The sequence below is a fragment of the Vitis vinifera genome, chromosome 19 (genome assembly GCF_030704535.1).
Source record: "Vitis vinifera cultivar Pinot Noir 40024 chromosome 19, ASM3070453v1".
Taxonomy (NCBI): domain Eukaryota; kingdom Viridiplantae; phylum Streptophyta; class Magnoliopsida; order Vitales; family Vitaceae; genus Vitis; species Vitis vinifera.
The window spans coordinates 2309856-2333930 of NC_081823.1; the positions used below are offsets into that span (position 1 = coordinate 2309856).

General features: G+C 29.5%; 3 protein-coding genes and 1 long non-coding RNA gene across 4 annotated transcripts; 2 read left to right on the forward strand and 2 right to left on the reverse strand.

Annotated features, from left to right (window-relative positions):
• Positions 1–10697: 10697 nt before the first annotated feature.
• On the reverse strand, positions 10698–11896 carry LOC100853518 (uncharacterized). The gene is made up of 2 exons (XR_784576.3): positions 11600–11896; positions 10698–11090 (listed from the first exon to the last, which is right to left on the reverse strand). It is a non-coding gene; the product is annotated as an uncharacterized LOC100853518 (long non-coding RNA).
• Positions 11897–12011: 115 nt separating this feature from the next.
• On the reverse strand, positions 12012–13860 carry LOC100264065 (pentatricopeptide repeat-containing protein At1g06143). The gene has a single exon (XM_002282639.5). It carries the CDS (start codon positions 13804–13806, stop codon positions 12112–12114), a length of 1695 nt encoding a protein of 564 aa, XP_002282675.3. The 5' UTR covers positions 13807–13860; the 3' UTR covers positions 12012–12111.
• Positions 13861–16349: 2489 nt separating this feature from the next.
• On the forward strand, positions 16350–16922 carry LOC104877555 (hypothetical protein). The gene has a single exon (XM_010646068.1). The coding sequence runs from the start codon at positions 16350–16352 to the stop codon at positions 16920–16922; it is 573 nt and encodes a 190-aa protein (XP_010644370.1).
• A 545-nt stretch (positions 16923–17467) lies between these two features.
• On the forward strand, positions 17468–23425 carry LOC100250464 (protein DEHYDRATION-INDUCED 19 homolog 4). The gene is made up of 5 exons (XM_002285136.5): positions 17468–17820; positions 17936–18063; positions 21574–21651; positions 22012–22292; positions 23050–23425. Exons 1-5 carry the CDS (start codon positions 17739–17741, stop codon positions 23156–23158), a joined length of 678 nt encoding a protein of 225 aa, XP_002285172.1. The 5' UTR covers positions 17468–17738; the 3' UTR covers positions 23159–23425.
• The last annotated feature ends 650 nt before the right edge of the window (positions 23426–24075 follow it).

Below are 24075 nucleotides of genomic sequence, written 5' to 3' on the forward strand. Positions count from 1 at the left end.
TCATTTTCAAGGATTTAAAAGAAAAAACAAAATAAAACAAAACCCTTGATGATTGTCAAAAATTTGGCCTTCATAGATGAAATATGCCACACATTTTCTTTGAATTTAAAATATGGTTTTAAACTAATTTAGAGAAAAAAAAAAGACTATTATAAATAAAACAAAGCAATACCCAATTCAATTTATAATGTGGTCTCAAACTAAATAATATAAAAAACAAAAGAATAATCGGAATACAAAAACATAACAAAAAGGGAAGAGAAAGCACATAAAACTACAAATATGTATGAGAAAGAGAAGATCAACAAGGGATCTGTTCAATGAACCATCTCATTACTTTTATAGGCATCTTCACCAGGCCCACTGCCAAATTGGCCAGCCCTGCACAGCATATACAGCATGGGCACAAGCAACTCAGCACAGTCCTGTCATCACATTTCAAAAAATTAATTAATCATCACATTGAAATTGTTTTCTTTTAAAGTATTTTCGTTTTCTACCTAAATTTTTAAAAGTGTTTCCTAAATTTTGATTTGAGATTTTAAAAGTTTTCCGGGTTTTTCGGTACAAATGATAATGATGATGAAAAGCATTTTTACCAAAATCACTCCATCTTGTTGTATGTACCCTCTGCATATCAAGAATATTTTAGACAATGTGCTTATAAAAATTGATTAAGAAAATAAAGATCTGACAAAGGCAACACCTGTGCTAGAAAGAGAAGAGAAAAGAACAAGCCTATAACAAATTAACAATTTGTATTTTTGTTTCAAATGATCAAAAAAGAAGACCCAAGTGAGAGAAAAAAAGAACCCATATCATAAAAATTGAAAACAAGCAAGAAAAATATGAAAATGAATGAGTGAGTAGTTGCAGTCCATATGAATGAGAAAATGCCATGGGGAAAAAGGAAAGCATAAAGGGAATGAGAGAATTGATGGAGGAGAGAAGAAGACTGACCCAAGAATCCAAACAATTGCACCCACAACAGATAAAATCAGAGCAAGAAAAGCAAATGGCAGCCCTATCAAGAACCCCAATGGCCTGCAATCTCCCATCTTCTCTCCTCTTCTGCTTTCCTTTCAAGCCTTTTTTGATCCCAAATCTCTCTCCCTCTCCCTCTCTTTCTTGATCTGTTTGGGAAGACAAGAAGACAGAAAGAAGGACAAAAGAGGTTGTAAGTTGTAACCAATCTTTCTTCTGGGGAGAATATATACATGCATATGAATAGGATACCCTACGCGGAATGGGACCTAATTTGGCTCATGTTGACAGAACTGCCCTTGAAGATTTGTTCAAAACTTTATAGACTTGAGGCAACCTTGGTTGACTTTTCTCGTTGAGGAAGCTTCGGTTGGGGTGTGACCTTTGATGGCCTAAAATTTCTAAGCGCGTCCATGACTTTTTATGCAGGAAGTCTATTTTTATATACTGACAGGAAGGTTCCAATGTCCTCCTATTGAGTCAAAGGGGTGAACTCCCTATTTCCTAGCATACACATTTGATTGGAAAACCTTGACACACTTTACAGCAATTGATCATCCTCGGACATCGGAATTCGCCCTTGCATCGGGTTTTGGGATTCGCGAATGGTGGTATACTTGAGCTTTTAGGGCATCGAATCGATACTTCTAGTAAAACTTAGATTTGAGACGATGGTATGAAAATATGACACAAACAAGCAGTAATACTACTATTATTTGTAACTGGTAGGGATGATAATAGGATAAGTTTGTTTTATATATCCCATATTTGGGATAGATTTGAGGTTTTTTTAAAAACCCGAGGTGGATTTAGGTACTACATTGTCTCACCTCCTAATTACATGTAAAATTAAATTTATAAATAAATTTAATTTAAATTTATAAATAAATTTAATTTAAATTTTATTTCCCTATTTTTTTATCTATCATAATAATAATAATAATAAATATTTTTCAATAAAATAAATTATAAAAAATGATAATATTTTAATTATTTATAAAATATATTTATTTTAATATAATTAAAAAATATAAAATTTTAAAATAATTAAAAAAAAATGAAGCATGACAAGTATGCGAAATTCACATACTCACACTTTCTCATTCCATTTATTATTTTAAAATTAGATGAATATGAAAATTATTTTGAATATATAAGACAAGGTTGGGACATGGACAACTCATCCCAAACCTACCTCATTGACGTTCTTAGTAACAAAATTCATTTATTTATATATAATGGTTGGGTTTTTTCAATATGAGGTGGGGTGCTAAAAAAAGAATAAAATTTGAGGTATTCATTAGTTTAAAATTATTGGATTTTTTTATTTAGAGTTATGTAATAATGAGGTTATGTATATAGTATAGATATATAAGAAATTTTTAACACATGGAAATTGTATTTCTCAATATCCATATTATCTCATCCTTTCTAATCAAATATTTTATTTATTTATGTCATCGTTTAAAGTTATATTTGGTTACTAGAAAATAATAAGGAAAATAATTTTATTATTTTTAATTTACCACAAAAATATGAAAAAAAAAACAAATATAATTAAAGTTAATTAAAAATTAATTCATTTTTAAATTATTTAATTTTTATATAAAAGAATTTGTTTTTTTGTCTCTTAAAAACAAAGAAAAATGTGTTTTTATAAGAATGAATTGTTTTCACTTATTTTTTTAATAATATTTTAAAAAATAACTATAAAATATAGATAATGATTAAAAATAAAGCATTATAGATAAAGGTTATTTTTAAATATAAAAAACATATTAAAACATTTTAACTTTCTTAAGATCAAATAAAAATAGTTATTGAAAATTGTTTTTGAAAATACTTTTCAAATAAAACCTAAGTCCTTAGTTTTATAACAATCTCGATAGTGTTCCAATAATCGTGAGTAAAAGTGGACATGGAACAGATGGTCAGGTTTGCATTGGGGTGCCAAGTTTGGATATCGAGGAGAAAATAGAAGGAAAAAAGTCTTATATGATATTTATTTATTTTTATTTAATTCTAAATAGAACTTAAAATTAAATTATATTTAATAGTATTAAGTATTAAGTTATTTTTTTAATGTTTTATTTCCATTAAGTCTTAAGAAGTGAAGAAAAACCAATAAGCTACTTTTAGCATTAAAAAAAAATTAAATATTTTAATTTTTTCAATTCAATCAACAAATTTAAGAAATAAGTAATAAGATAACAGAAGTAAAAAAAAAACAATGATTTGAAATCTAAAAGTAAGTTGCTTTCAACAAAAAATTACAAAAATAAACGATATTTTATTGTTGTAAAATAAACAATATGAGAAATTTGGAATGAAGAAAGCGATCCAAGATAAAAATGCCAATCTTTTATTATGATTATGAGAGAAATAGTTGTCCCTCCGAGTACAACCTTATTTTAGAGTAGCATCTTGACGGGCATTTCCTTATGGTTTCAAAATCACATGACTTTTATTCAGAAAAGTCATGACTTTTTATGGCCTTTGATGGCCTAAAATTTCTAAGCGCGTCCATGACTTTTTATGCAAGGAAGTCTATTTTTATACACTGATAGGAAGGTTCCAATGTCCTCCTATTGAGTCAAAGGGGTGAACTCTTTATTTCCTAGCATTCACAATTGATTGGAAAACCTTGACACACTTTACGATCATCCTCGGACATGGGGAATTCACCCATGGCTTTTGGGATTCCCGAATGGTGGTGCACTTGAGATTTTAGGGCATCGAATCGATACTTATTGTAAAACTTAGATTTTAGACTATGGTATAAATATATGACACTAATAAGCAAGTAATTCTATTATTATTTGTAACCGGTAGGGATGGTAATAGGATAAGTTTGTTTGATATGTCCCATATTTGGGATAGATTTGAGGTTTTTTTAAAAACCCGAGTGGATTCAGGTACTACTTTGTCTCACCTCCTAATTATATATAAAATTAAATTTATAAATCAATTTAATTTAATTTTTATTTCCCTATTTTTTATCTATCATAATAATAATAATAATAATAATAATAATAATAAAAAATATTTTTCAATAAAATAAGTTATAAAAAATGATAATATTTTAATTATTTATAAAATATATTTATTTTATTGTAATTAAAAAATGTAAAATTTTAAAATAATTCAAAAAAAAAAAATGATGCATGACAAGTATGAGAAATTCCCATACTCACTTTCCCATTCCATTTATTTTTTTAAAATGGGATGAAGATGAAAATTATTTTGAACATAGAAAACAAAGTTAGGACAAGGACAACTCATCCCACACTTGTCTGTAACACCCCAAAATAAACTTTAGGGGTAAAATAGTAAATTTAAATTAATTAATTAAACTCATTAAAGGAAAAAGAGTCATTTTACAATTAAAAATCTTAGGCATAAATTAGATTTTCCTCTTTATCTTCTTTATTCAGAAAACCCTATTAACCAAAAATCAGAGAATTGGAGAACGTGAGGCTAAAGGTTTGGAAGTCTAGAGTTTGAAGTTCAGATTTTTCCAGATAAGATTCTAACCCTAATTAATATATTATATTCGTTAGTTAGTTAGTTTTGAATACATTAGATATTCTTTAGAAAATTTTAATTTAGATTAGGGTTAGTTTAGTTAATTTATTTTAAGATCAAAAGATTGAAATTATGAATATAGGTTGTTTCATTAACGAAAATAAGGAAATACAAATTTTTTTAGATGAATAGATCTAAACAATGAAATTTTAAAAATTAAATGAGTAAATAAATCTATGATTATATGTGGCTTAAGGGATTGGAAAATAATAAGAAAAAGAATTACATGTTTCTAGATTTTGGATTTGGGGCACTAAAGAAAGAGAAAAAAAACAAAAAAAAAAATAATATGTAATCGTGAGAGGCAAAGGGTGGTAGTGAAATAAATTAAAATATAAATAATGAGTAGAATTGGTGGGGCTATTGGAGTTGTTAAAAGTATATGAGGTATTTTGTTAAGTAAGAAGGGACATTGAGATTAATAATAATAATAATAGTAAGAATTGTGTGATTTGGATGTTTGTGAATGACTAACAAAAGGGCTCTTTGGATGTTGCGGGGGTATTGAAAAAAAATAGTAATAATAATAGTAATTATTTTTAATAAAAGTTTTAATTTAGTTTAAGTATACAAAATAAATAAATGGTTGAATAAGATTTAGAAGAAATATGAGTTTATAAAAATTTGGAAATTCATTAAATTATATTATTATTGTTTAAGAAGTTGAAAATAATATTGGGTAGTAATAATATTAACATGAAAATTTAATTAAGATCTCTAATACTAAATAAAATATTTTTAGGATTGTCAAATTTTTACCTTTAGATAATTGTGTATGATATTATGTTAGGTGAGAAGTAAATTCGTCAAACAAAATATTTCAAGTTTTTGAGCGCTTCTTCAAGGTAAAGGAAATTAATGCAGATTTTTATAAAAGAAAATAATTTTCTTTTTATATTGTATTTTGAAATGTGTAAAAATATTATTTTTATCTTTTCACATGGATCAAATATGTGTTTTGTATGGAAACTATTTTGTTTGAGAATTTTCTTTGTTTATTTATGAAAAGTGAAAAATTGAGGAGATATGATATTTTGTTTTGTAAGTTTGAATTAATGAAATAAAGTATTTAACTCTGGATTATATGACCCTAGTCAACGGGTTATAATAAGTATTAATTTTTTTTTAATGTTTTATTTCTATTAAGTATCCAGAAATAAAAAAAACCAATAAGTTACTTTTAGCGTTTAGAAAAAATCAAATATTTTAATTTTTTGGATTCAGTCAACAAATTCAAAAAATAAGTAATAAGATAACAAAAGTAAAACAACAAATGATTTGAAATCGATCCAAGATAAGAATGCTAACCTTTTATTATGATTATGAGAGAAATAGTTGTCCCTCGGAGTACAACCTTATTTTAGAGTAGCATCTTGAAGGGCATTTCCTTAAGGTTTCAAAATCACATCAAGGGGTGCTCTTCATTTCCCGACATACACATTGGCCGTCAATACATTTGGCTCTGCCGAGGCTTACACAAGTGATGGTGGAACAGTCCTTATCACTGGAACAAGATTTCTCTGGTCTACTAGCTTCAAGTTGAGAGGCAGAATTGAAAACTAGGGTTTCTTTTGCTTGCCCACATATGCATTTTCCTTCAACACACTTATAGGGTAGCCCTTGGCACACTTTATTGCAATCTATCATTCTCGGACATTGGAAGTCGCCCCTTGCATCAACTTTCGGGATTCCCTTGAGTTGCAAACCTATCAAAAGTGGGTGTTTGATAAATCTATTTAATAATTTAAAATGATTTAATAACTTAATTTAAGTCATTAAATATATTTGATAAAATAATCTAATAGTATAATTTAAAATAAAAATAATTTTAAATAATAAATAAAAATAATTAATTAATTTTTAAATTTACATCTTCATTTTACGATCTTCTTTATTATTTCACGATCACCACAACTACTCAATTTAAAATAAGTTTTAAATTAATTTTATCAAAAAATCTTAATGCTTACAAGTAAGGATTAAGTAATAAGTTTTAAGTTGACAACTTAAAATTAATTTAAATTATTAAATAATAAGTATTAAGTTTTATCAAATACTCTTCAAATATGATAAAATATAGCTTAACGAATATAAATATATAAGAATAAGATACAAAATAATGAGAAAAAACTTAATTATAAAACAATAAAATCTAAAAATATATATGATAGGACTTGATCAATACTCTGAATCAGAATTATATTTGGATCTTAAAAGAAAAACACAAATATATATATATATATATATATATATATGTTTTAATATGGACAATCTACATTTAGAAGCGTGAGTTAAGAAAAATATGAGTTTTTCCTTGTTTTTTGTTCTAAATTGAGAATGCTCTTAACATTTAAAAGTAATACAACATATACCATTCACAAAAGGAACCATAGCTATATATCAATGCAATAAAGAGAGGAGAGAGAGAGAGAGAGAGAGAGAGAGAGAGAGAGAGAGAGAGAGCCTAACCAGAAGCAATAGCCAAGATGACCACCAAGAAAGCTATTTTGAAAGCCATCTTAATTCTTAAAAGAGTCTTTTGTTATCAGAATTCTGTATCTTTGTGGTACAAGTACACAACCTCCTCTAGCAGGCAAATTTATGGTGGTGGAGGGTGCTACAAAGGTAATAAAATCTGAGGGATTTAATCATTTAAAATGGTTGGATTTTTTTGCACATGGTAGAAAAGAAAGAAATAATTTATGTAATTCTAAGAAAATCTTAATGATATACCTATTGATTATGGTAATCTTAATTGAAATTGGAAATTACATGCAAATTCATATGATTTAGATTGAGGTGTTTGTCTTGGGATTTATGGTTCATGTCACATGGCTCAATTTGTATCAAGAACATCCAATCAAATTGGACTAAACTAGTTCATATTTAATTAGTGGGGTTGTATCCTCTTATGATAAAAAATTTGAAGGTTAAATGAAGGTTGATTCATTTAACATACCACGATTATGTTGCATGAATGAAAAAAATATTAAGGAAAATGATTTTTTATATTTGATTGATCACGAAAAAAGTATAAATAAATAAATAAATAAAATTAAAATTAATTTAAAATGGGTATATTTTAAAATTATTTAATCTTTATATTAATAAAAAGAAAAATAATTAAATGAGTTTGGTTGAACATACCAATCAAATACAAGAAATGATATGTTTGGTTGACTAAATATAGCATGAGATAAAAAAAGATAAGGAATAACATATCATATTCCAACAAACATGGAATAGGATAAGTGATGAAGTATATTATCTACCATTTTTTTTATATCTCTTCTAGAATGTGTTAATCATAAGTTAAAAATCAAGATATATATTTTTCAGAAAATCACATATCAAATATTTTTTCAAAAAATATTAAAAGCAATTTCTCAAAATTTTAAATCTATTTTTTTTTATATTTTCATTCACTTTTTCATTCTTTTTATTTTTTCTTCTTATTTTCTTTCCCTTATATTTTTCCTCAAAGTTTCAGGGAACCAAACATAATCTAAATTTATTTTTTGTTTTCCTTTGCTTTGTATTTCTTTATTTTTTTATTATTTTATTTTCCTTACGTTTTTCCTAAATTTTTCAAAAACCAAACAATCTTTTTTTTTTCCATTATTTTACTTCCTCAATTGGTTGAACATACCAATCAAATACAAGAAATGATATGTTTGGTTGACTAAATATAGCATGAGATAAGAAAAGATAAGAAATAACATATGATTTTCTATATTCGATCTATATATTTAACAAATATGGAATAAGATAAGTGATGAGGTATTTTATCTACCATCTTTTTTATATCTCTTATAGGATATCTTAATCATAAGTTAAGATGCAAGATATATATTTTTAAGAAAATCACATATCAAATATTTTTTTCAGAAAATATTAAAAGCGATTTCTCAAATTTTTAAAAATGTTTCCTACATCTTGCCAAACACCTAATTTTTCTTTTTTAAAATACTTTTTAGATTAAAAGTGATTTTCAAAAAACGGTCACAAACCAACTCTTCCCAGAGTTTGTTGTAGACCTAAGGACACAATAACACTAAAAATTTGATCTTGTCCCTAAGCCAGGTCATGGTGTTTGGGCAACCCCATTAATGCCTATGGTTTTGTTTGATTGATGAAAATTTGAAAGAAAAATGTAAGAGAAATAAAATAAAGAGAAAAAATAGAAAGAAATAAAAGTAAGAGAAAATAAAATATAGTTTTAAAGTGAATAAATCATTTTTTTGTGTTATTTTAAACTTATTTCATTTAAAGTTAACTCTTCAATCTAAAGATTAAATAATTTAAAAAATAAATATATAAAATTTGAATAATTTTGATATTTTTCATAATAAAATTAAATATGAGAAAGTTATTTTTTTAATATATTTCTTTTCTTTTCTTAGTACTTTCCCAACATCAAACATAATTTATATATCATTTCCTCTTTCTATGGAAAACAAACTACAACAAAGCAAATTCAAATTCATATAGATAGCCAAATACCTTCGGTTGTTCATCTAATTCAACCAACAAAGTATAAGTGACTGCTCAGTAAAACTTAAAACTTATTAATTATTGATTTGAGTTGATTTTAAGTAAATTTGTTAACTTAAAACTTATTCTTTATTTTTCATTTTAAGTATTAAGATTGTTTGATAAAATTAACTTAAAATTTATCCTAAATCATCAAATTGATACATTTACCATTGTTAATTTTAATTAATATTCATACTTATTGATTTTAACTCATATTGATTTTCATTAATTTTAAGCAATAAATTTATTTATAAAACATCCATATTTAAAATATTGTAGATAGATAAGATAATCATAAAATATTTATTATAAGAAATGAGCTATGGACGTGGAATCATAATTTTAAAATATATTATTTCTAGTGTGGGCAAATGAGGCAAAAAGAATTTAAAATAAAAAATAAGATAACTATTTTGACTTACATTTAAAATTAATTTTAAATTGTAATATTATGTTATTTTATCAAATATGTTTAATTTACTTAATGACTTAAGTTATTAAGTCATTAAGTTAATTTACCGAACACTCTTTAAATCTCGTAAAAAGTTAGGTGTGATTTATTAAAAGCTGCAAACAAGATGAATTTTTCTATCTATTTCAACCCAACTGGCCAAGGCATGTCTTCTCCAATTCAATTTTTTCATATGGTGGGTTAAGTTAATAAACTCAAGCTCAATTTGGGTTGTACTTGGGTTAAGGTTCAAACAACCCCAACCTAACTCAATCCCAATTTAACGTTTTTATATATTTTTATAGTATATATCATTCTTTATAATAATATTCGTTTTATTTTTAGATTTTAAAAAATAAGTTATTTACTTTTTTATTTTTTTAGAAAAATATATAAATTTATTTATTTTATTTCTATCAACACAATAAATTAGCTTAATGAGTTAGGGCCTCAGCCTATTTAAAAATTATTTCAACAAAAACTTTTTAAACTTGTAACATTTTTATCAAAAATACTTTTATAAAAAATGGTTGGAATCGGGATATAACCTATTTTTCTGTCCTTTTTTTTTTTTGTAATTTATTCTTTAGATTTTTAAAAATAAAATTAAAAATTTTGTTCAATACCTAATTTTTATATATAAAAAAAAGGTTAAAACCTTTTACTGGAATTTACAATATTTAAAAAATAATATTAATATTGTATAAGTTTCATTCAATAAGAAGTAACTTTTTGTTTAGATCAAATCTTAAGCTATTAAATATTAAGGGTATTTTTTATAACAATTATTTGACAACCATGAAACAGGATATTTTACGAAAATTAGTTGTTTTCATTTAGTTTTTTAGAACTATTTTAAAAAAATAATTATATAAAAATAAAAAATGATTAAAAATAAAGTACTTTAAATAAAATCTATTTTTAAACATATTTAAAAACATAAAAAATTGTATATATTAAAACATTTCAATTTTTCAAATATAGATAAACAATTTTTAAAAACAGTTTTTGAAAACAATTTCTAAATAAATCTTCAGCTTTACTTCGATATCGAGTTCCAATGACAATGAGTAGAAGACACAAAAAGAAACTTACTATTGCAAAATAAACAACATAATAGGAAAATTTGGAGTGAAGAAGGTATCCAAAATACAAATGCCACTCTTTTATTATAAGAGAAATAGCTTTCTCTAGAAACTCCTTTTCAAGGACATTTCTTCATGTTTTCAAAATCACCATCAAGGGGGTGAAATCCATGTTTTCTCGCATACACATTGGCCATTAGCACATTTGGTTGAGTGAGGACAAATGACATTACAGTCCTTAGTACTGGCACATGATTCCTCTGGTTGAACCCTTGCTTCAAGTTGAGAGGCAGAGTTGAAAACTTGGGTTTCCTTTGATTCCCCACATATGCATTTGCCATCCACACATTTATAAGGAAATCCTTGACACACTTTACTACAATCGATCATCCTCGGACATCGGAAATCCCCCCTTGCATCGGCTTTTGGGATTCCCTTAAATAGTAAACCTGTCATTCAACGTATGTCGGATAACTTTACCAAATATTGGATCTCGGTTATTAAGGCTATGTTTGATTCTAGGAAAATTTGAGGAAAAATGTAAAGGAAATAAAACAAAGAGAAAAAGTAAAAGGAAAATAAAAAGTGAAGGAAAATAAAAAATAGAATTAAAGATGATAAATTATTTTTATTTGTTACTTCAAACTAATTTTATTTATTTTAACTCATCAGTATAAAGATTAAATAATTTTAAAATGTATAAGTTTGTACTTTTCAAAACCAAACATAATCTAAAAGTTTATGTTAAAAGTTGTGTTGTTGGAAGAGAATGTAAAGATATAAGATCAAGATATAAATAATCATATCAAATTTAACTAAGTAATGAGAGAGAGAAATTTAACTACAAAGTAATGAATGAGAGAGAGGTATAAAACAATCATATCAAATTTAACTATAAAGTAATGAGAGAGAGTAACTTAACTACAAAGTAATGAGAGAGAGAGAGAGAGAGCCTAACCGGAAGCAATAGTGGAGAAAACTAGCAAGAAAGCTATATTGAAAGTCATCTCCTTTAGTCATGAAAATTAAATATCTTTGTAGGACAAGTGCACAAACCTCCTCTAGCAAGCAATATTTATAGGGGAGGGGTGCACAAACCTCCTCTAGCACGCAATATTTGTAGGTGGGATTTTTTGGATATGGTAAAGTCAATGCAGGTTGACAATGACTTTATGATTTTTGTACTTCTAAGAAAATCTTAATGGATATTGGAAATTCCATGTAGATTCATTGTATCCAATAGGATTTAGATTGAGGTGAGAAAATCTCCCTACAACCAAGTAGGGATTTAGATTTAGAAATTAATTATTATTTATATAGAAAAAGAAAAATAATTAAAATAAATTTGAAAAAAAAAAAGTAAAAACCTCTTAACTTTAAATTTATTTTTTTCATTTTTTATTTCTTTCTGCCTTTTTGAAGATTTCACGAGCTTTCATATATCATTTTTCTCTTTGTAAGGAAAACAAACTATAATGGAACAGATCCAAGTTCGGGTACATAGCCAGATAGCTTCAGCTGCCCATCTAACTCAACCAGCAAAGTGTAAATCTCGTCAGAAGCCAGGTGAGATTTATCAGAAGCTGCAAACTGATGAATTTTTCTATCCATTTCAATCCAACTGGACCCGGGGCTCGTCTTCTCCACTCCTAGTTCCTTCATTGTTGCCCTGATATTCGCTACCTCGCTCCATCGATTTACTTCTGCATACATGTTAACCAAAAGGGTGTAATACCCGCTATTGTTTGGCTCCAAAACCTTCGATTCATTGACTGCAACTTGAGCAATCTTCAAGTTCCTATGAAGCTTGCAGCCACCCAACAATGCACCCCATATAACAGAATTTGGTTCCATTCTCATGCTCCTTACCAATTCCAATGCATCTTCAAGCAGACCGGCCTTGCCCAATAGATCAACCATGCAACCATAGTGTTCAATCTCGGGAGGGATGGAAAAATCACGGCTCATGCTTAGAAACCTCTTGCGACCTTCTTCAACGAGTCCTGCGTGAGTGCAGGCGCCTAGAACACTAATGAAGGTAACCCCATTTGGTTTGATTTTCTCCCTCTGCATCCTGCTAAACATGGCCAGCGCTTCTTCTGCATAACCGTGAACTGCAAGCCCTTCGATTATTGAGTTCCAACAGAACAGGTTCTTCTTCCGCAATTTAAAGAATACCACAAGGGATTTGTCTAAGCTCCCACACTTGGCATACATGTCAATCAACGCAGACCCGATATAAACATCAAGATCAAACCCCATTTCCATTGCATAGAGATGTATTTCCTTTCCTAAGTCAAGTGCTCCAAGATGGGCACAAGCTGAAATAATAGTTGCCATGGTTACCTCATCAGGGTCGATCCCATTTGTCTGCATCTCATTAAAAACTGCTAAAGCTTCTCTAAACTGTTTGTTCTGAGAATAGCAAGCGATCATGGTTGTCCATGAAATTATATCCCTGTTGGGCATTTGACTAAACAACAGCTCCGCAGATTCCACGTTCCTCAATCTTGAATACCCATCAATCATAGCATTCCATGATGCAGTGTTCCTCACCGGCATTTCATCAAACAACTGCCTCGCAGAACTCATATCCCCAGTCCTGGCATGAACCGAAATCATCGTGGTCCATGCAAAAACATCTCTCTCAGACATTTCATCAAACACCCTCCTCGCCTCAACAATTTTACCAGCATTCCCATAGAAATCAACCAAAGCAGTCTGAACAAACACATGAGAATCAAACCCATATTTCCAAATATGACCATGCACAGCTTCTCCAAACCCCAATTCAGACACCAAGCTACAAGCCTTAACCAACGATGAAAATGTAAAACTAGTAGGAGAGACTTGAGCTTGGACCATATCTAAATAACAGTCTAGAGCTTGAACTGGATGATAACATTGAACAAGGGCCCTGATCATGGCATTGTACACAAAAACATTGGGCTCCTGCATGTGGGTAAATGCTAGAATTGCATAATCTATTCTATGAAAGATGGAACATGCAGCGATGAATTGATTCATCAAGAAACAGTCTTGGTTTGCATTGGCCTTTATCATGGAGGCATATACAGATTCCAGCTCCTTGACCATGGAACATTTCTTGATTTGCTGAGCTAGGTGGTTGAAGTTAGTTATAGTTTTGGCATATGTGGGAGTCATTGATTCAAACAAATGTATAAACTACATGTATATATCAATGCAATGATAGAGAGAGTCTAACTGTCTAAGTAGATGCTATTAAAATAAATATAAAAATTAAAAAGAATTAATGGTTAAAGGAGAAAAAATAATTATTCCATGTTTGAATTTAAAAAATAACTCATTTTTACCCTTCAATAGTTAGATTATTTACATATAAGTTTTTAAATAAAAGATTATTTGAAAAAAAAAGTAAGAATATTTTTTTTTAATGGAAAATGAATATTTTTTAGTTTAAAAAAATGAGGATTAAATTTATAAAATGGTGATTATTTCTTCCCATTTAATCAAATAACCCATATAAAAAATACCATAGTTTTGATTACTTGTTTTACTTTTACACTTAAATAATATTTGGTTTTTTAATTTAATATTAAATGCAATTTACTTGTTAACTTTTGAATAATTTATTTTTAACTTTTTTTTTACTTATTTAAATTTTGTTATTAAATAGAAAATATCAAAATATTTTAAATATTAAAAATAACTTTTTAAAACAATCAAAATACAATCTCAATATGATCCTAACTTTATTAATACTGATACTTAATTTAAATAAAATAGTAAAAAAAAAGAATTTAATATTTAATATTGTATTTACAATTAAGTTAAATTAAGTTTTATTTAAATTTAAGTCAAAAAAACAAACACCATTTAAATCTTTTAAAAATATCAATTTACTTTTAAAAAAGAATTTTAAAAAAATTGTTGTACCCATGCAAAATTCATTCTTTTTTAAAATGGTTGGATTTTTTTGGCATGGGGTGGAACCAATAAAGGTTCCCAATAACCTAGACATAGAAGAGAGACAAGTTATGCAATTTCAAAAATAAAATTTTAGTGATATACCTAGACATTAAGATTTCAGATTTTTATATACCTTGATTTTGAAAATTATAAATTATATACCTTGATTCATTTAATCTTTTCATGGTGAAAACTCGATCCATAAAAATAATTATAAATATAAGTAATTATTCTTATTAAATTTGACAATAATCTAGTTTAATTATAAAAGCACTTGTAAATTATGGAGCATAATCTTATAAAGTAGATATTAAAAAGGGAAAACCATAGGAAGACATTAATGAAATAAAAATAAAAATAAAAATATCTTAAATAAATAGACATGAAGGGTCAAAATACAAAAAACAACAGCTAAGAAGCATAAAATACATAAATAAGGAATTAATTGATTTGGAATTTAACTACCTTATTTTATTTAGTAAATTAATAACTTAAAATGACTTAATAACTTAATTTAAGTATAAATATGTTTAATAAAATAATTTAATAGTACAACTTAAAGTAAAAAACAGTCAACTTATTCTTGAATGAGATATTCATTTTACTTTTTTACCTCATTTATTTTAATTACTTTTATGATATTCTTTGTTATTCCACAACCTATGTTACTCAACCTCTTTTTCTCTAGTTATGGTTTATGATAATAAATATATCAATTTGATGATTTAAAATAAGTTTTAAATTAATTTTATTAAATGACCTTAATACTTAAAATAAAAATTAAGTAATAAATTCGAACTTAACAACTTAAGTATAATTTAACTTAAAGTCAACTTAAATCATTAAGTAATAAATATTAAGTTTTACTAACCATAGGGTATTTGATAAATCAATTTAATTACTTAATAACTTTATATAAATTATTAAGTAGATTAAACATATCTACTAAAACAACTTAGTATCATAACTTAAAGTTAAAAAAAAACTTTAAATATTAAGTTAAAATAATTATCTTATTCATAATCTCAAATCTATTTTTGTCTTATTTTTTCATATTTAGTGAGAGTATATTTAACAACCATGATTCCACATCCATAATCCATTTTTTTTTACGGTAAGTTACTTTTATTGACCAATTTTAATACTTAAAGTAAAAACTAAATAATAAGTTTTAAATTAATAATTTAAATTAAAATCTACGCAAATCTTTAAATAATAAATATTAATTTTTATCAAACACCTACTTTTAATTAGATTTTAGATAATATAAACAAGATTTCATATTTGAAAAAAAAAAACATATAAACAAACACCACCTCAATCAATAATACATACAAATTTTAATTACTATCTTATCTTTAAATTTTATTGACATTTATGAAAATATGAAAGAGCGGTTAATTACACTTGATAGAACAAATACGCCAAAAATAGGAATATCAAAAGAGGAAAAAGGGGAAAGAAAATAAAATCTATTTAATTAATCTAAGGAAATTAAATATAAAAATGCTGTAAGGGAATACCAAAATAGAACAAACTAGACTTAAAAAATAGGAATCAAAAGAGGCATCAAACCAAAGTAGGAAAAAAATCTAGCTAGTTTCCATATTTAAATGGACCAAAATTTTAAAATAAATAAATAAAAATAAAAAATAAAAATCTAACCGTGGTTTAGCTTGTATGTATAAGTGCTTCTCAATAAAAGCTGAAGAACACAAAGGCCTAGTACTGTATTAATCAACTGAAGATCGAGAGAAATGGCTTATACTTCTAGCTCTTGTTCTTCCTCTTTCTTCCTCCTCCTCCTCCTCCTCCTCACCCTCTTCCTCTCCATCTTCTCCCACCACCATCTTCACCCATCTCTTTTTGCAGAAGCAGCTGATCCAGCGTTGATCACTGGCCTCTGCAAGAACACAAAGGAGCCACCAGTCTGCCAAGCCTGCCTGAAAAATGGCCCCTCCGACGTGCCATCACTGGCCAAGGTGGCCACTGGGTGTGCCAGGGTCACCATCCACTCCTTCTATGACCTCTCATCTAAGATGGCTAGGAGCACCCCACCTGGAGAACTGAAGGATGTGCTTGATGACTGTGCCATGAACTCCTCCTTGGCTGCAGACGAGCTTGATGGGCTGATTGATTTGATTGACTCAAAAGATTATCGTTCTGCTATTGATTACATTCCAAGCCAAGTAAACCATTTGGTGGATTATTGCTTCAACAACTTCTACATGCATCCAAAGCTGACCATGCCCAAGCAGCTCTATGATGCTGCAGCGAATTCTGATAGGGATCTCAATACTATTTCTGCAATCTTGTCTACTCTTGTTTGATAGTACATTTAGTGAGAGGAAATCAAGGGCAGAAACCCTAGGAGGGATTTCAGATTTTCAGTAGTTTTTTGGAGAAGAATAATGGAGTTTGTGTGTTGCAACTTTCTCTGAAATGTTATGAGTTTTTTGCGGTGACTGCTTGATTTTTTCTTTAAAAATAATAATAATAAAGTAAAATAAAATATTATGAGTTGAGTGATATTAATCGGGATTCAAGTTCAAGGGTTGTCACAGTTAAAAACCTACATATGCATATATAATTTTCTTCTTTATCTGATGTGGGATATCACGAGACAACATCTAAAAATTATATTATCATGTCTCATATCGAAAATGGAAAAAAGTTTTTGACAATATATATATAGAGAAAGAGGTTTTTGACACAATTTTAATTATTTTTAATTAAATACATTAATTTTAAGTATGAAGTGAGATATAATTTCATATTTTTCCATATGTATCGATTCCAGTTATTTTCATTGAAGAAGAGTGTACACATAAAACTCTATGTATATAAACGTGCCATTTTCCATGAACTTCATTTTGGAAGCTAGAACTTGGGGTACCTCAAAATAAAGACACGTGTCAAAAGTAGGTGTCCCGGAGAATCGACAAGGCCGCGTAAATTGACTGCCCACACCTTCTGAATCTGCCACGTAATCGTCAACCTTCTCCACCAGACAGGCCCCCAATATTTCAGATACTCCGTCAACCTCCACAGCCAGAATAATAAATTGAAAAAATAAAAATAAAAACAAAATCCAGTAGTAATCGGAGTTATCATCGTCTCTTCATCTTCGACCTCGCAAATCTTCAATGGACTCCGATCACTGGTCGTCGCGTCTTGCGGTTGCGAAGAGGCAGTTCATGCTTCATCAAACCAACAAATCTCATTCAGGTATTTTTTTTTTTTTAAAAAAAAAATTGTTTGAAGCTCTAATGTGTGGAATATTTTTTTTTTTTGAGAATATTGTTGAATTTTATGTTTTATTTTTTTGCTTTTTGATTGGTAGATCGGTTGTTCATCGATGATTTGGAGGTGGAAGACGATATTCCGTGCCCGTATTGTTACGAAGATCACGATATCGCCTCGCTGTGCTCGCATCTCGAGGATGAACATTCTTTCGAATCCAGAGTCGCCGTGAGTTTTAGTTTTTTTTTTTTTTTTGGTTTTATTTATGTTTTTTGATATGGGAATGATGAATTTTGGCGTTTATATGTGAATCAAGCTCTGTTTGTTTCCCGGTAAAATTATTTATTTGTTTTTTATGCATGAACAATAAAAGTTGACTTGTAGGTAACAATTTCTCAAGGAGACTGTTTTGGAGAAGTGAATAGCTGGAAAAGCTTTTGCAACGTGAAACACAATTTGTGTGTTTAGTTATTTATTTATTTTTGAGTTGTGATTTTATTGGGGAACAATTGATTTGATTTTGATATCTGTAAGAGGAAACATAAAACAAAAAGGACAAAAGGGGTTAGATTGAGAGGAGGAGGAATTGAGCTGCTTTTATGAGGATTTTCATAGATTGATAGCTATTATGAGTTTCTTTGGGCGGAAAGATTGAAGAGAGCTGATTGGTTTCTACTGAATCTTACCGGCAAGCCCCACAAGTTCCAACAGTTGAATGATTGTGCGCAGTTGATACTTGATTATTCTAGGACAGCAATAAGCAATTCAATGCGGTTTCCTACCCTTTATCTATGAACACCCCCTTCCATCCTAGTGAAGATCAAATTGGAGCCTTGGTGTTTGATACAATCCCTTAGAGACTTTGTCAAAAGGAAAGTCAGCACGTTTGATCCATTAATTTTTTTCGTGTCATGAGTTGTGGAAGTTTGTGGTCTTTGATTGGGATTGGAGGAGGGCCTCTTGATTTCATTGGTGGCAGTGTTTATAAGCTCCATGGATTACCTTGTTGCTGTTTAATGCAATGGATCTTGTGTTATGCTGAAATATGTGATCTTGAAGGTCACCTTCCAGGGTGGTATTGAGATTGAGGAGTCTTCATTTGGGTAGGATAGAAGGACTTTTGAATTCCCTTTAAGTCTTGAAGGGAACTGAAGTCAGAGATATGACCGACCATCTGGCCTGTCGGGTGAAGTTGGGGTTGGTTTATTTGGAGAAACAATTAAAGAAACTGTGTTGAGCTTGGGGCCTACCCTAGGGTCTGGATGGTGGTTCTTACTTCTTATACACTGAAGATTGTCTCATTAGAGTGAGTGAGTTTTAGAGAGAGATATGGAATAGATGAGGGAAACTTGGTGAAAGAGTGCTAAGAGGAAAGAGGGGTCCCTATAGTTCCTCTTGGGGGCCTATTTGTACTTTTGTGGTAGCGTATGTTACATAGGTTCGGGTATGGGTGTCAAATGCAGGTGTGTGTCTAGGTGTCTGATCCTTCACAGCTCAAGCTAAAATCACTTTGAAGTCAATTATAAACAAAAGATAACATATTCTTTTTTTTATATATATAGGCAAAGACGCAATAAAGAGTATATTAAAAGAAACAGGGCGTCCAACAGCAAGCCCAAAGCATACAAGAGGTATACAACGGGCGCCTATAGGCTAAAAACAAAAGGAAGAGGCATTCAAAAAACTTACCCACCCTCATCTATAGCCCACCCACACAAAAAAGTTAAATAAAGAATTAGGCCTGTCAACAATACAACCCTTGGACCAAGACCACAAATTGCTAACAAAAGAAAAAAATTGGACCGACACTTGGACAAAAAAGTTTCTTTCTTTTATGTTTTACCCTTATTTTTAGGGGGGGGAAATCAACACAATGAATATCCAAAGCAAAACAGCGCAAGGATTTGCAAACCCTTGCCCTTGTCGCGCCATATCAACACAGGTTCGTTGGATGAAATTGAAAGAGTCTGGATATCAAAGTTGGTAGTAACATGTCTCTCCATTGATTTGCTGTTGACAACCGTGGCAACATACCTCTAGCTAATGTCCCAGGTCTCAGTTAAGAGTCTGAATGCTGTTGGAGTGTGAGACTTGGATGTTAGGTCCTTGGTGAAGTTGCTTCATTGATAGTGTTCTAGGTGTCCCTTTTGCTAGATTACACAGATTTTGAGGGCCATGGGGTTCATCTCTGTTTGTGCAATGTCCTGAGGTGTCCATATGGGTTTGGTACTTTGAAGCAATATTTGGACGGAACTGTAAGTTGCAGCTTGGAAACTTGTGTTTGTACACTACAAGGGCCATTGGAGTTCTTGTATCAGTGTTCTTCCACATGCATTCCATTCCATGTGGGTTTTTCAATGTGGAAAAGGTTCTAGTACTATCCAAGCCTCAAAATACTAATACTTACTGAGATTGAAAAAACATTGTATTGCTAAACAAATTGAACCCTACATTGTTTAGTTTGTTGTTATCATTTATTTATTTTTAAATTTTAAGTAAGAGAATAAATAAAAAGAAGAGAAGTGAGAGAAGATATTGAACTGTTCTTGTGTGTATTTGTTGATTGGCTGGGTCATTACCAGATTCATCTATAATTAAATATTGCATATTTGTAGGATGATGAAGATAGTTGTTTTAGACATTATAATTTAGTTTAAGATCAACTCTTTGATAATTGAGAGGAGAATTGTTTTAATTACATTTGGGTTATATTTGGTTGGCTAGATATAGTATGTGATAGTTTAAGATTTTATCCCATGTTTGATTGACAATGGGATAGGATAAGTTATTTTGTCACTTATCTTATGTTCAACCAAACATGACATAGGATAAGTAGTAAGATATATTATCCATTTTTGTTTTATATCCCTTCTATATGAAATATGTTAATCCTAAACTGAGATATAGGATATGCATATCTCATGTATCATAATTTTTTTTAATCATTTTTTTATATTTTATATTATTTATTTTACAAAATAAATAAAAATGATTAAATAAATTGAATAATGTAATATATAAAAAATTATAAATTCTAAATATTTTAATCATGAATATTATTAAATGTAAGAGATTTTTCTGTATTTTTTTTATTGGCAAATATTAGAATGCAATACAATTATTGAACATTGAAAAATAATATATATTCAGTTTCATTTTCTTATTTATTTTACAAACTAAATACAAACATAGCATATTACATATATTACTTCAAGATTTCATGTACATTTTATATGATATCCAAGGATATCATATGACATTAGAAATGATATCTTGGGATATGTATTTCTTAGCCAATGAGACATGATATCCTAGAAATACATATTCTATCCCATCCTATCATATCCTATGCAATTCCACCAACCAAACGTATCCTTAATATCTATGTTGGGTTATGGATCATGAGTTTCTAGTTCTAATATATACAAAGAGGATATGTATCTTAGGATTGGATAAGACTCAAGGCGCTGCAAATCTAAAAGATTGATGGATAACTATATGTCATCAATCAACCTTTTAGTTAGGTGTCTTTGGATTCTGGATAGAAGTTATTCAATACATTATCTTAAATTTCATTTAGTTTTGAATCATAAATTCAGATAAGTCTGTGACATTGGCAATTTGTTTATTGCTATTTTTTCTCTCTAAATTGACTAATTTTCATGATAGAAGAACATTTATTGAACCCAAAAGATACAAGACTGATTCTCCATTTTTTTTTGTCTTCCTCTCTTTCAGGTTTGTCCAATTTGCTCTGTTAAGATTGCAAGAGACATGCTAGGTCATATAACAATGCAACACAGGCACTTGTTTAAGATATCCTTTTCATATATTTGCTGCTGAAAAAGAATGAATATATATTTCTTTTAGTCCAGATGATCGAATAAACAATATTGGGTGCCTGTTCTTGGTGATAACCTTGTTCAACTCAAATAAAAAGGTCTTGTATCTCAACTACTTGTGGTAGGCTTTGAGAAGCATTTTTGCCATTCATCCCCATCAGCAACCATATCCTCTGCTGAAATCATAGCTCCTTAGGATTTTGGTTCTGAGAGATTTAACCAAAAGGCTTTTATGTTGGCTGTCTATCAAAATCCTTCTCCTTTCATGGCCATAACGTGTCCTTGACTCATTAATATTGCATTTCTGATGTCGTTTTCCTTAACTAAAAGTTACTTGCAGAGGCGTCGTAGATTACGCAGAGTTGCTATTCCAAACAGCCAAGCTCTGTCCCTTTTGGGACGGGATCTCCGTGAGGCTCACCTGCAGGTGCTTTTGGGTGGTGGGGGATATCGGCCTAGCAATGCTAATGCATCTAATTCACTCACTGAGTCATTGCTCTCATCTCTTGTTTTGAACTTCCCTTTATGTGAAGCCGAAGAGATTACAAAATCTGTGGTTCCTGACCTCGAAGATATTTCTGGAGCAAATTCATCAAAGAAAACCTGGAATACAAGGTAGTGGATTCAAGTTTCTCTTTATTCCTTTTGGCAAAACATGGACCCACAGTCTCTAAGACTTACCAAGTCTTGTAATTAGTTGCAGATAGTTCTTGTTTTCTGTTACACACACACACATCTTCTCTTGGGAAGTACAAACTAGATACTTCAAATGCTTGTTGAGATATGTGAGACCATTCAAGGATATACTGGATGAGACTTGGTGATGCATTAGCAATGACAGAGGTAAATGAGCATCTAGTAATAAGAATTGTAAAGGATGTTTTATTTCTTTTAATTCTCAATTTCTTCTGTAGAAAATTTTCAGGAACCAACCGTTCTATACTTCTGTATGCATCTTTGCATTTTCTTTTTCAAGATGGAAATGATATAAAAACTTGATAACAAATTATCTTGTACTTATGTAAACCTTTTTTGATGTTTGCACTTTAATTTGTTCAAACCTTTTTCAATGGAGGTCGACCCCTGTGCTTGATAAGTACCAGCCAGAAGTTGCCATTAGGAGGCTTTTGGAATTACAACTTCCTTCATATCCGTTACTGATCTAAAAGACTATTCCATTGATTAATTATGCATTATAGCATGCGCTTTTATCGTAGATGAAATACTTCATACTTGCATGTAAAAGCCAATAAAATCCTAAAAACGAATGGTTTTATTGGTCATTAACTAGAGGTTCCCTATTATATGTCAGCAGTAGAGCTGCATTTGGTCCCTTTGTAAGTTCTAACACTGTTTCTTTCTTGATTTCCAGTGTCTATTCTTCCTTAAGTTCTGAAGAACGAGAAAAGAAGATCAGACAAACTACTGCAAGAGCAGGGTTCATCCAAGATCTGCTGATTTCCACCATGTTTGATGACTAGTGGAAGAATTGGTCCCATAAGTGAACTGTAAGTTAACTAGTTAATTATGCTGAAAGGAGGCTTTGGAGTGCTCCTAAGGTTCTTTAGGGCACTATGTATTGTTGGACTGCCCAGCAATACATGCCATTGCCCTCCCTGAATTCTTTTATTGAAGCAGTAATTAAAGTATGTGGAGTTGTTTGATCCATCCAAATTGTTCTATATTTCTAAAGCATGTTGACCGACCATTCTAAAGTTTGATAATTTCATCATTACAGCTTAACTACATTTTCAGTGTCTAATTGTTCTTCTTCACAATTCTAGGCATGCCTCAAGCTTCATAATTTTAGAAATAAGTTCAATTTTCTCAACTTTTTCTGTTTCACTCCAATTTTTATCTTACAAAGAAAAAGGCTTTTGAATTATCAAGGTTATTTTTCTATACAAACTTTCATTTTCTAACATATTTCTGACATGGATAATATTGCTTTTTGTAGAAACGATCTTTTAGGTTATTAAAAAAAAAGGTCTATTTCATGTTTAATTAAACTTTCCATGAAATTATCATTTTCGCTTCCCTTCAAGGTGTATATAAACTCTTAACACATTGGTAAAATTACCCACCCCATACCATTTTTTTGACTTCTAACAATCCAACCTGAGCAAGGGAACTACTTGAAGCCATGTTCAACAGTAAAAATGCCCATGACCAAAGTGGAGGAATCACTCAGCCCTTGGAATCCACATATCTATCAAATAATTGGTGCCCAAGTTCATATTTGAGTGGATGGTTCACTCATTCAAGTTGGCTTACAGATGAAGTTAAAAGGACAAAATGTGATTCCATCACTTAATTGTTTTCTAGTCAAAATCATAGAATTCTAAAAAAATTGGCAGGCCATGTGGATCTCGCCTGAAAAAGACAGACAGATGATGGG